This window comes from Malaclemys terrapin, chromosome 8, assembly GCF_027887155.1.
Source record: "Malaclemys terrapin pileata isolate rMalTer1 chromosome 8, rMalTer1.hap1, whole genome shotgun sequence".
NCBI lineage: Eukaryota > Metazoa > Chordata > Testudines > Emydidae > Malaclemys > Malaclemys terrapin.
The window spans coordinates 31568532-31581838 of NC_071512.1; the positions used below are offsets into that span (position 1 = coordinate 31568532).

The following is a 13307-nucleotide window of genomic DNA, read 5'->3' on the forward strand; positions in this document are numbered from 1 at the left end:
TTGTAGTGTCTACTGACAGACATTATTATCCAAATGCAGCAGTTATTTTTGAACCATCAGCATATCACAAACATAGACACAAGCTCAGCAGATTTATTATTAACTTACTCATGCAAACTTATCTTTGTAATATAGCTAACTTCTCCTAAGACCCAAAGCCTAATAGCCCTGAGACCTGTATGCCCTGTATTACAATATTAATTAATCCTTATATTTCACCTCTATACCCTAAATATACCTGATGCTTTTTATCCTTGGTTCCATGGATAATCTGTTTAGCATTGCCAAATGTGTGTGTGTGTCATGGTGGAGCTGTGGATTCAAATTCTCCAATCCTGAACTGCTAGGATTCCTCCTCTCCAACGGCACCCTCATTCTGAGAAAGGAACCCCGGTAGCAGCAAAGGGTCTGAAATCAGTTGTCTCTTCTCTGAGCTCTGAGGATCACCTCCAGTGAGGGCTATTCTTGACCAGCTGCTTTTGCCTGTAGATGTCCATCTGCAGCCACTTGCTCTCTAGGTCTGAGCTCCTGGATTGCGTGGTCCTTCAGGGTAGAGCGACAACACAGCACTGTTGCATGTCGAGTCAACACACAAGGTTTGGACTTAGGGCTAGATCATGCCATTGATTTCTTATCTGCATTAAAGCAAGTAGTGAGTTCTAGTTCAATAGCAATGGAATCCACATGGCTCATAGTTCACAAGGCCTTCTGCTAGCCTCTTGGCACAGCCCTGGCTCAGACTCCTACATGGGGGGAAGGAACTAGCTCAGGGAGTTTAAGACAATAATCAGTTAAACGTTTGCTAAGCAACAAAAACTCTCATTTCCTGCTCTTAAAAAAAAGGCAGCAGGTTGTTTTCCTTGTTTTGATTTTTTAAAGGAAGTCAATTCTCTCTATGGACTATTTTAAAAATCAAAGGGGAAAGGAAGTGAGGGCAGGGGTGTAGGAGCAGCCATAGTAACTCATGAGCAGCATCTGCATCTGTATGCCTGTCATCTCAGGCAGTGTGTTAGTAACTGTACCAGACGATACAGAATTAATGTGTCCCCCCCCGCCGATATCTTTAGTGAAGGAAGTTGTGCCTGAATAATACCAGAAGCAGCTACAGCTATGCGTTCCAGGGTAGTTCATACCCAGAGGGTTGTTCCCCAGAACAGAGTGGTATTTCTACTAACATTGCAGATTTCTGTTTGTGAGCATCTGCCAAAGATGCAGTTCAGGGCACACAACTGAAATCATGGCTGCTGGCATTTCTATCTTGATGCCAATGGTGGCAGCACAATTCACTGCCTATTTCTTACTGTGCTCCCAACTTCCCACCAGTGGAGGTGGTACCATCATATGTGCAGAGAGAGGACAGGCAGCCACAGGTCACCTAACCTTGAAAGAAACAAGTTGCCTCGGGATCCGGCCTAGAGTGTGGATTGGGTATAGAATGCCCTCCTGAAACAGTCACAGTATGACGAAAGAAGGTCCTTCCAAACATCATGCTATGTGAATGGAAGCAAAACCCAGCAGCACTCTGCGCTTCACCCCTCCAATGCCCCAAATATCCAACAGGCAAAAATTAAGTTTGCCATCTAAATCTGTATGTAGGTACCTTCTTTAGTCAACCAAGAGTGACAATTCTGGCCTGAATGACAAGGGGCAGATGAGGCAGTTTTGTTTGTGCTCCTATTATGTAAGTTTACATTACTATACCTTGGATTAAATTAATAAGTAAAAAAAAAAAAAAGTTTACAAGTGTCAGTGATTTTAGCATCCTGACATTTTCCGGGAGGACCTTTGCTTGCCCTTAGCCCGCAATGAAGGTTCCAGATACCCACTTTGCTTTATAGGAATAGGTGGATGTTTTGCCAGAACTCTAGTTGGCTGTTCCAGTTTTAGACCCTGAAAATAACAAAGGTCTGGAACCGTGTGAGGGAATGGTAACAACCTCCCCCAGCAAAAACACTGCAAACCAGTTGCTAGAGCCGTGACAATAAGGGCCTGGTCTCTCACCCTTTGAAACCAATAGTAAAACACCAATTGTCTTCAAGGGAGCAGGATCTCGTCCTCTGACAGGGAGTGGGCTGTAAGGATCCCAGTCACCCTGTTCCTGCAATTTCTGTGATGATTGAACTTTTCCCACAGTCGGAGGAGAGCATATTAACCCCATCAGTGTCCTCAGATCAGATCAATATTAATTTAATTCTGTAACTGCTGCCACTATATTTACATGTACTCAACTGTAATTAACTGCCGCACTGCGGCCAAACCTACTGGCTATGTTCAACAAATGAGCATCTACTGTGCTGTGAAATGTAGTTTCCTTGTGGTAGCACAGAAGTAGGAAGCCATGTTAAATGCAGCAAAGGGGTTAATATCATGAATACTGTTTCATAGTGTGTAAGAATAATATTGTTGGTGCTATATTAGCTGGTAGGATAGTCATACAACTGGTCAGTACCGACCACTGAAGAAACCAGCAATAGTTACTGAGGCCTGGAACAATGCTAGCCAATTAGATCACAGTATGCAAATAAGAGTGTCCCAGTTGGCTGCAGCCAGGATCAGCAAGGTATTTTTCTGAACCTCTCACTGCATCTGCCATATAGGGTGTTAACTAAAAAGCCAGTACTGCTATACTTCTCAAGTGCAGTGCCATGTCAGAGATTTTCACTTATTTTGTTGGAAATGTTCTGAACACATGCAGCAATACATATGTAGACTGGTGAGGTGAACATCAGCATTTATCAAATTGCAAACAAATATTTACCTCTTGTGTCCGTAAATCTCCAAACTCATCTTGGTAGAAATAAATGTTCTGCCTATTACGTCCGTATGCATACACAGAAATTCATTAGAGTTTGGTGTGTCCTTGTACTTCGAGGTCCTGCTTTTACGAGACTTATGCTGTGGGTTCATGTGTGTCAGAGGGTTCTTCTGACGTAATGATCTGGGAACCTGTTCTAATAGCCTGCCACTCTTATACATTGCACATGACACGATCAAAGGCTGCAATTATCAGCTATATACAGAATCTGGTTTCCCCATTTCAATGGAATGGCTTTATTTCACTAAAAGCTGTCAGTGTCGATTTCTTAGCCAAGAGAAAAACCTAGTCTCAAAGAATAACAAATATGGGGAGTATAGGAAACACTGTCTCCCCCATTCTGCCTAGCACCCAATTGCTATTTCCCACCAGCGTACAGCAACAGGAGCTGGTCTCCTATCACCCAACATCCCCTTCTCCCACACATTTTCTCCACATGGGCAGACTGATGTGTTATGCTTTCCTCCTGGACAGCATCCAATATGTGTCAGGAGGAATTCTGAAGTGAGTTAATTTCCATCTGGCTTTCCTTGTGGCATCTCTTTATAATTAGTTTAGCTCTTTGTGAAGATTCACTTTAGAGCACTTACATTTGTAATGTTGTTTTTCATAATGGGTGACTCACTGTGTAGACTCGTGTGTGGTTTCGTGTTTGAACGATGTGACAGGAGCAATTGCTCATTGATTTTTGGAAAGCAACAACTTTATCTAGATCAAGAATTCTCCTAGTTTTTTCATTGTATAAACCACACCTTGAAGAGCTTGTTTCCTCCTACCCCGTCACAGAGCATCCCTGTGGAAACACCAGAAGCTGCTTTTGAGGGGACCTAATATTAGTAAATTATTGGTTTATTTATAACTGTCTTGAATGTTGTAGTTTCACCTCTCCAGAGAATGTGATCTCTTAATCTTTTAATCTCACTCATTTTGCTCTTCATTTCTTCTCCCACTCCAATCTGTTCACTTCCTCTCTCGTGCTGCCCATGCTTCTCTTGCTGCTTGGTCTCCTTCTTGTCTGAATCTGTTCCTCAGCCTGGTTGTCATCTCTCCCTATTCCTCTGAACACTCTGTGGTTTTATTTTGTGGTTTTTGGCTGGCAGCTCCAGTCCATGCTAACAGCTCTTGTTTCCTTCTCTGGTGTAGGATTAGCTCCCAGTAAAGGCAGCTAGTTTGGCTCCTCCTTGTTTCCATTGAAGAGCCTAGAAGCTTGTAGAAGAAGCTGGAAATAAGGTGGAGAACCAGCACCACATGAGCCACTAGCTCTTCATAGGTAGCAGCACCAGGTTCTTGGCACCAGTTACTCATGACTACAGTAACCGCCCTGTAATTATTGGTGTGTATGTTACTCCTTCCCTGGTGAATGTGGGAGCACGTTTCTGATCAGGGATGCCTGATGATGTTTGCATAGAGCAGTGCATCTCCTATGCAAGAAAAGCTGATGCAAATACATCGACCTCTGCCAGAATTAAAAATCCCGGTGTATGTAAAGCTCTGAATACACTGAGATCTTGTTACCTCAGAGACACCTGTGTGAAGCAGTTGTTGTTCTGCAAAGAGATGGCTACGGAGACCTACCATCATCCTCCCTGCCCTGCCCTGCTGGGAGATGCAGTGAACACCAGGTTTCCTTTGCTGTTGTTAGAATTAGGTAATATTTAAATAAAAATGGTTTAAATGTTTCATACAAACTCTGTATACCTTAAGGAGAACTGTACAGCTCCCATGCTCTCCCTGGCCTTCTGAGACAGGTACGGTCCTCCAGGACAATGCAGCTTGGAGAAACCCAGAGTTAGACTATCAGATGGTAGGATCTATCAGTGCCAGGATCTCAGCTATGGGACAACGTCCCAGAAGAGCTCAAGTGTGAATGACAATAGGTGCAAATAAAAAACACCTTTGTGAACTCACAAACATACTACATATTCCAGCCGCTTGACACACCCTTACGGAAGGGGAAACAGTGCAGTAATCCAATTTCTGTTGTCAATTCTGATGTGCCTTCAGTTAGGGTTGCGCTTAGATACCAAGGTCCTATTTCTAAAAAAGATGCTCCACTAAAATGCACAAGTGCTCCTATTTTAAGTTGTCAAACAAACAAACAAACAAACAAAATTCTCTATTTTCCATGAATGAATTGTGATCAAGCACTAAATGAGAGCTGTTTACTGATGCACACAAGAGACGTACATATATATGTGCATGCAAGAAATGCAGGGTTGCAAGCATTTGAATATTAACTCTCCAAATGCTTTATCCCCAGTAAAAATGGCTTTTTAGGACTTCTAATTTTCAGATGCATTGAGGTTTGAATTTGATAAAATCTTCATTCAGAAGTTACAGGAAAGCAAAGAAAACCTCTTGGGACAATATACTTTAGTCTGCAATGTAAGAATGAATTTCTTCAAACAAATGCAATATTTGCACAGATGCTGCCTTACTCTAAGACACCATCTGTGAATACCAAATTAATTCTTCTTCTGACAGGTACCTGATGAGGCATTAACTCTTTCTCTACCTCCCTTTCCCTATGTTCAACGCAAACCTAGCAATATATGTAACTTAATATTTGCTACATTATGTCCTGGATCAAATTTTTGGAAAAAAAAATCCCACCAAGAAAAATCTGACACTCATAGGTGTTTGCTTCAATAATATGCTGTTTTTAATATCCTAAGAGTATGTCTCTCTTTCACACACATATGCACGCTTTATGAGTTGCACAGAATTAGGTGATCAGCCACTGCATTTCCCATGCATCTGACATGTCAGAAGGTGTACGGAGAGTGGCCGTGTTGAAATTTACTATCTGCTCCCCCCACCCCTACCCCCACTCCATTGCACACTTGTTTCCTTTCCCTGGATCCTGTGCCTCAGAAGAGTTTAAGAGAATGTTATTTTCTACCTTTTTATGTGACAATATTAATCAGCAGGAGTGTGCATTCCATACAGCTGCGACTTTGACAGCTAGTTCACTACCATTTTCCACTGAGTAGATTTTCATTCATTCATGATTGGTACAGAGCCCAGGTCCCTAGCATCCTCCCGAGACCCTTACTATGCCTACAGAACTGTAGTTTAGTATGCACTGGAAGAGATGCATTGATGCTTTCTCTGTAGACCTACAGGCTGCTGGTTGGAGCCATAAGGGAAAGAGAGGAAGAATTAGCCTGTGTGTTTATGTGGCTGTGCTCCAGTAAATATTTTGATGCATCTGCTGCCAGCTCTGGTCTGAGGGAATCTATCTAGCATTTAAATTTTGATGGGGAGCTGTTTTGAATAATAACAGTGCAGCCGGCTGTGAGTCAGTGCATGTGTGTTGACTGAAAAAAAAAAAAAAATCTCAAAGCTTAACGCTTGCTGAACGCTGAGCTGCAGTGCTTTGCTTTTACCCTCCTCCTTTCTTTTTTCCCTTTTTTCCCAAATAGAGTGTGGTTCATTGGGGGGTGGGGGGAGCAACAACAAAAAATAAAAACCACACTCACAAGTAGCTATTGCAATGGGTGCAGTAATGGGTACATTCTCTTCTCTACAAACCAGACAAAGAAGACCCTCAAAAGGTAAGAATTTCCTCTTTGCTTTTTCTGCCTCTTTTGTGTATTTGCTAGCATCGGGTTTGACAGCAGAGGGGGAAAAACACGAACATGTGCCACTTGAAACTAGCCCATCACTATTTATGTGAGGTGTAATTTACAGAGGAGGAGGGGAGTGGGCTATTAAGGGGCTTGGGGAGTTACATGGGAAGATAATATTTGCTCTAGGTATTTTGGGGGGTAAGGGGGTGCCTGATACACCTTCTGAAATGATGTAATCCTTCACACATATGTGTTTAAGGAGGAGAACTCAGCGGTTTCACATGCAGAGAACTTGCAGAAGAGACCTGTTTACTCCCAAATCCCATGCTTTGTAAATTCACTAGGCAGGGAATCAATTATATACATATGGCAAATTCTTCCAGCTTCCTTGTACTTTCTAAAAAAGTATCATCAGAGGGACTGTTGTATTTTTAATAATCCGACTATGAAACATTGCCACAGCATGTTTTATGTTAATTATCTAGAGAAAAAAATAGAGGATTTCTTCACAAGAAGGAGAAGGAGAAGAGGCTCAGAGCAGAGAAGAAAGCAAGCAGCAATCCAGGGATTTTTAATCCTTAAATCCACATGTCAGAAATCGAATATGCTGATTTTTCAGGACATCAGTAATGTTGAGAGGGTTCTCATTTGCTCAGTCCGTGCTCCATTCCCTTCATGGGGTTATTTCAAAAATTCCAGGGTTCTGCTAAACAGAAAGTTGAAAGCACTGTAGGGGGCGGGACTGAAAAATATACAATGTGTATTGTAAAAAGCCCAAAACTTTAGGGAGTCTTTTTGCTATTGGAAAATAGTTCCGAGGAGAAGCACTGCAATTAACAGTCCATCAGCATTTCTAGGGTAAATTTTTACTTCCACTGAATTTGTAGCTCAGCCCTGATGTATGGTTGGAGTGGAAGTTGGCATAGAATTTCCTAGCTTTGATCATGAGGCAAAATAAAAAAATACTTACATCAGAACAAATCAAAAATGGGTTTTCTTGAGCTATCACTGTAAAGAGGAGAGGTAGGGTGCGGAGGGAGCGGATTGGAGTTGGAGGTGATCATTTTAAGTTTGCAAACAAATGTAAAATTATAGAACCATTTCTTATACGAGACAGCCAAATGGACTTTGGTGCTATTGACTAGACTGGGTCAATCATCACTTTTACAAAGCACCTAGGGATGGATTGCATCTCCTTTGTCTTTGCTATTTATAATGAGGCCATAATTGCATAGTATCTAGGTGTTTGAGTGACACACCTAAACCTTCGGAGTCAATATATTTTAGGTGCAACAAGATACAGATGTACCGAACGTGCTGTGTTGAGTATACCAACTTCTATGACAAGATGGTCTTCTTAGCCATTTTCCAGGTATCTGAAAGCTGCACCTATTTGCGTCTGAATCTGAATCTTTCCTGCAGCGTCAGATATCGCTTAGGGCACGAACAAGGCTCCACCACCCCTGTGTATCAGGCTGTTTGATGGAATGGTTACCTTGTTGTGGTTCTATAACTTAAATTTATCCCAAGGAAAGGTGCTTGGTGTATTGCTCAACCCCTAACCAGTGTGCTGCTTTCATCTGGTCCGTGCCTTTTGACCTGTCCAGCTTGGGTAGCCCTACCAGGAGTTAAAACTCCTGCTTGCAGAGTGACCCTCTCTGGTCATTAGGACAAAAAAGCCTTCCCGCCACATCAAGGTGCAGTCGCCAGGGAAGGAATTTTCATCTAAATATAGGCAATTTGTTGCTGAATCTATTTGACTGCTTGTGGTTGGCTTTTCTCTAGTGGGTGGCTAGACATTGCTTGTTGTTTGAGTTCATCAGCAATAAAAATCCAGCATCTGGTCACATACAGTAACATTTACAGTGGAACTCAGTCTTACTGATATCTGCTGGAAGTGATCCTTCAGCGATATGTACCAAACCCTGTTTTCGCAGAGCCATTTCTGATTGGTGCCAATGTGTTCTCCTCTTGCTTTCACTGGTTAGCATGGCACCCAGTTGTAAGGAGCAACTCAGAAGTAATTCCTTATAATTTTCTTTGCTAGTTTCAAAGTCAGCATAGAATTTCACACCTTTAAGTTTCTGGGTACCACTCAGCTGAAGGTAGAGAACACTGCAGCCTGTGGGAATGCTAATTGCAGCTGATTATAATAACCTGATGGACAGAGCCAGTTTAGACAGTCCTGCCAAACCTGCAGCTGCAGGATCCCCCAGCTCATTGAGGACTATGTTAGGGACAAGTAGAACTGACAGTGCAATGTTTACAACTCCCATATCTGTTCTAGTTGGTGGAGTAGGCTGACTGAGAACTCTGCTGAACACTTTGAGCTCCTCATGGTGAAAAGATACATATGTCAGATTTGGATATGTTTCCGACTCTCTCCCTGTCTGCCAGATTTTTAGCTGATGTCGATCCCCATGGCTCCATTAGCATCAATGAAGCTATACTGATGTAGAGGACCTGACCCAGTGAATGTAAAATCTTCCCTAATCTGGCATGGAAGAGCTGTTTTAAACATTAATCAGGGAGAAGGTCATACATTGAATCTTGGGCTTTACTGAAAATAGCCCGATTTTATAGCTTTTCAGGGAACCACAGATTTATTAGAACCAACTACAATGGTGGACCAACCTTGGCATTAAAATGCACAAGAGTACTCTCTTTGCCATCACTTTTGTGCACAAGTCTGGTCAGGGATGCTCTTTTAAAAAAAAATGGATCTGGAAGCAGGGAGAAGTCAGATATATCAAAAACGGGGGGCTGTCCAAATAGATCAGTGTAGCAGGATGGCCTCGCTCCTACTGATTAGTATGTATTGATCCTGGTACATGTATGCTTTTTAAAATGAAGAGTTTGAAGACCAATTCAATTATCTTTCTGTCTAAAACTAGCACATGTGTTTTAGCTAAATGAATCCTGTGTTGTTATAATCTGCAGGAATTTTATTTTTTAAATCCCAGTAAAACAAAAATACATTTAATGTTAAACGTCTTACTTAAAATTATCAATATCAGAAAATGTGTAGATAATGCTGGTACTCTGGGCTAAATTGAGCTCTGGTGTAACTCCACTAACTGCACAGCAGGGATGAATTTTCACCATGTGTTCCTAACTCCCCCTATTGTGACTCCTCTGCCACACATACATTGGCATATTTCACAGATTAGAGAGCCAATGTGATCTGTGAATTAGCTGGGGTTTTCCTGTAAGTTCACAATAGTGTTTACAAATAGCAGATTTAATTCCTTTCTTTAATGAAAATGTAGAGCCTGAATTTATTTAAAAATATGTAGTGGCATAAGAATTGAATTAAAGAAGATATCAGCTACAAATTGTGTGTGTTACTTAGTCTCTGAGAGTGGCCAGTATTGCTTTTTTAAGAGGAAGGCATAATTCTTGTTACTTTCATTCCCCTATCTCAAACACACACACCCTTAATGCACCATCCTCAGACATTTCTTCCTGACCCCAGCAGGTGATCAACCATTGCCATGAAGCATAAGATTGATAATTCTTAGGCATGGTCTACACTTAAAAGTTAAATCAACATAGCTATGTTGGTCGGGGAGTGGGGGGGAGTTAAAAAACACACCCCTGAGCACCTAGCTGTGTTGACCTAATGCCCAGTGTACATGCAGCTATGTCAATGGAAGAATGCTTTGGTCAGCGTAGATACTGCTACTTGGGGAGGTGGTGTTCCACTTCTATCAGTGTAGGCCCCACTTCTATCAGTGTAGGCAGGGGCGGCTCTATGGTTTTTGCCGCCCCAAGCACAGCAGTCAGGTGGCTTTCGGCGGCACGCCTGCAGGCGGTCCGCTGGGCACGCAGATTCGGCGGCATGCCTGCAGGATATCTGCCAGTGCCACGCCTTCAGCATCGCCGCCACCGAATTACCGCCAAAGCAGCAGGACTGGAGGACCTCCCGCAAGCATGCCACCGAAGGCAGCCTGACGGCCGCCCTCACAACAACCGGCAGGACACACCCTGCAGCTTGCCACCCCAGGCTCACGCTTGCTGCGCTGGTGCCTGGAGCCGCCCCTGAGTGTAGGTTGTGTTTACACTATCTGGTTATGTTATACAGAGATAGCTATAATAGTAGAGTCTCCATGGACATACCCTTAGATTTCTGTCCATATTAGTATAGCGGCAGAAGTTTTTTTCTATTCACATAAGCAGTGAAACTTATGGCTATTGCCTCAATAACATCGTGTGGTAGTGTGTTTGTACATTTCATTAGAAATTGTTTCCTTGGATCACCTCAATTTTCTGCCTTTTAATTTATTGGCCTGTCAGGATTCTGCATCATGAATGTATGCATAAAGCTTTGGAAACTGAAGTGATTTTTATGGGCCATCCTATCAGGTTGCACAGGTTCTGTTGCATAGAAGTAAGCAGAAAATACTAGAGGGACAATTTCAGATTGATTTTTGGTTATGTGATTGTTGTTGTTGTTGTTGTTGTTTTGTTTTAAAATAATTGATTTAAAAAATGGAGCAGTTGACAACGTAGTTAAAAAATCTTTAAAACCCCTAAAGGTGTAAGGGTTTTTCTGCTGTGTGATACTTAGGATCTTTTGGGTGAGTCTGCGAGCAGTATTACACTTCTTTCTCCCCCATTCCTCACTTCTGTACATATGCCTGCCTGCCTGCTGCCTCTTCGGTTTCAGCTGAGATGCTGCTGCCATTACTGGTAAAATCTCTTGGAAAGCACGAGGAAGTGTACAGGTGAACTGACCCCAAATTAGCGAGAGGATGTCGTAGTATGCTAGTGAATGAGACAGGAAGTGCAACTGTTGACCAACTCATTATACACAAAGGGGCTGAGTTTGCTGAGAGCTAGACATGTTGCATGTTGTGCTCTTTTGAAATTCTTGCTTCGAGTGACACAGTGGGAGCTAGCGTGGGAATGCTGAACTGTTCTGATACTAGAATGTCAAGAGTAAAGAGTCTAAAAGAAGAGAGAAATATGTGTAATCTTCCAGTTAATTACCTGAAGTGTTACTTGAAATAATAGTATGTACATTATGAGATGTACTGTCAAATTGATGGTGTGCCTTTATATCAATTTGGGATGGTTGTATTTCTTGGTATGTCTACATTACACTCAAACAGTAGATCATGTGCTAAACAAGCAGTCAAGTTTTTTCCCCACTATAAGTAGGGCTGGTAGAAATATCCCTCTGCTCAAAAACTAAATAAATAATTGATTTAGATATGTCACCATGATGCTATATGGGAGCTGTAATTCAAGTTCCTTATGAACCCATTTCTTTCTATGAGCAGGGTTTCTCAACCAGACTACATGTCCCCATGTGCACTGAGGCCATGGGATCCCTATGATGCACTGCCTCCCAACCCGAAGAGACAAGACCAAGGTCATTGTAGAAGAGGCAATCCAACCAGAAAGGCCAACCAATAGAAGAGAATGAGAACATGAGGCTGTTGAACTGCAATTCTCATAAGACACTCCAGTGGCATTTCTGAATTGAAATCTTGTGGGTGTTTTACCAAATTATTTCAATTCTTGATTTTTTTGGCTGAGGAGTCAAACATTTTCCTGGAGGTGGGGTGGGTGGAACATTTTCCAACCAACTCTAATTATAAGCCTGATTTTAAAATAGCTGCCCAACTGCTCCAAAACCTAAACTATGCCAAGTTTTCAGAATAGAGAGATGAGCCAAAAATCCAGGTAGGTTGATCCAGGAATTCCAAATTCGTGGTGTTCTGTTGGCACTGATGAGGAGTTGTGTATTTTGGGTTGTGCTAGCGGGTGTATTGAAAAGGTCTCCATGTATTTATATCAATAAAATAATCAATTAAACTGTTACACAAGACGTGGTGGCATGATCATTCATAATATAAATCAGGGGTCGGCAACCTACAGCACGCGAGCCGATTTTGAGTGGCACGCTGCCTGCCCGGTGAGAGGAGGAGGGGCGGAGGGGTCGGAAAGCGCCACGCTGGGGGAAGAAGCGGGAGGAGGGAAGCTTGGCTGCTGCAGGACCAAGTTTCTGCCTCCTGACCCTGCAGGGGAGAGCGGGGGGGGGGGCGGGGTTCAGCGTGCTCACTGCTCCATAGAGAAGGCAGAGAGAGGTAGGGATGGAGCCTGGGGGAAGGGGGTGGAACAGGGCATATCCCTTCCAGCCCCCTGCCATGAGCCGCTCAGGGCATGGGGCTGGGAGGACCCCCACGAGCCGAGCACCCCAGCCTTCCGCCCTGCACCCCACACACACCCGCTAGGGTTAACATACGTCCGGATTTTCCTGGACATGTCCAGCTTTTTGGGCTCCAAATCCCTGTCCGGGGGGAAATCCCAAAAAGCCGGACATGTCCGGGAAAATCGGGACATGCGGGGCCGGCGGTGCGGGTGCTAGGGGGCAGCCCGTGGATTGTCCTCCTTTTGGAGGCACAAAATATGGTAACCCTACACACCCCAGCCCTCTGCCCTGCCCCCCCGCCCACCCCAACACACACCCAGCCTTCTGCCCTGCACCCTCACAACCCTAAGCCCTCTGCCCTGAATCCCACCCCCCCCACAGCCTTCTGCCCTGCACCCCCATGCCCTCTGCCCTGAACCCCCCCACACACACCCCAAGCCCTCTGCCCTGAACCCCCCCACACCCAGCCTTCTGCCCTGCACCTCCACACCCCCCAGCCCTCTGCCCTGCACCTCCACACACACCCCAAGCCCTCTGCCCTGCACTCCCCCCCACACCCAGCCTTGTGCCCTGCACCTCCACACACACCCCAACCCTCTGCCCTGATCCTCCCCACACACACACCCAGCCTTCTGCCCTGCACCCCCCCACACACCCCAGCCCTCTGCCTTGACCTCCCCTCGACACCCAGCCTTCTGCCCTGCACCCCCCCACACACCCCAGCCCTCTGCCTTGACCTCCCTCAACACCCAGCCTTCTG

The 13307-nt window shown here is 44.0% G+C and overlaps 1 protein-coding gene across 1 annotated transcript in view; it reads left to right on the plus strand.

Moving 5' to 3' along the window:
• Positions 1-6187: 6187 nt before the first annotated feature.
• KCNIP1 (potassium voltage-gated channel interacting protein 1) overlaps positions 6188-13307 on the plus strand; it is a 575775-nt gene continuing 568655 nt past the window's right edge. Inside the window, exon 1 of the mRNA XM_054038336.1 lies at positions 6188-6372. Within this exon, the coding sequence (XP_053894311.1) occupies positions 6312-6372 (61 nt within the window). The 5' untranslated portion in view covers positions 6188-6311. The remainder of the gene's footprint in view (positions 6373-13307) is intronic.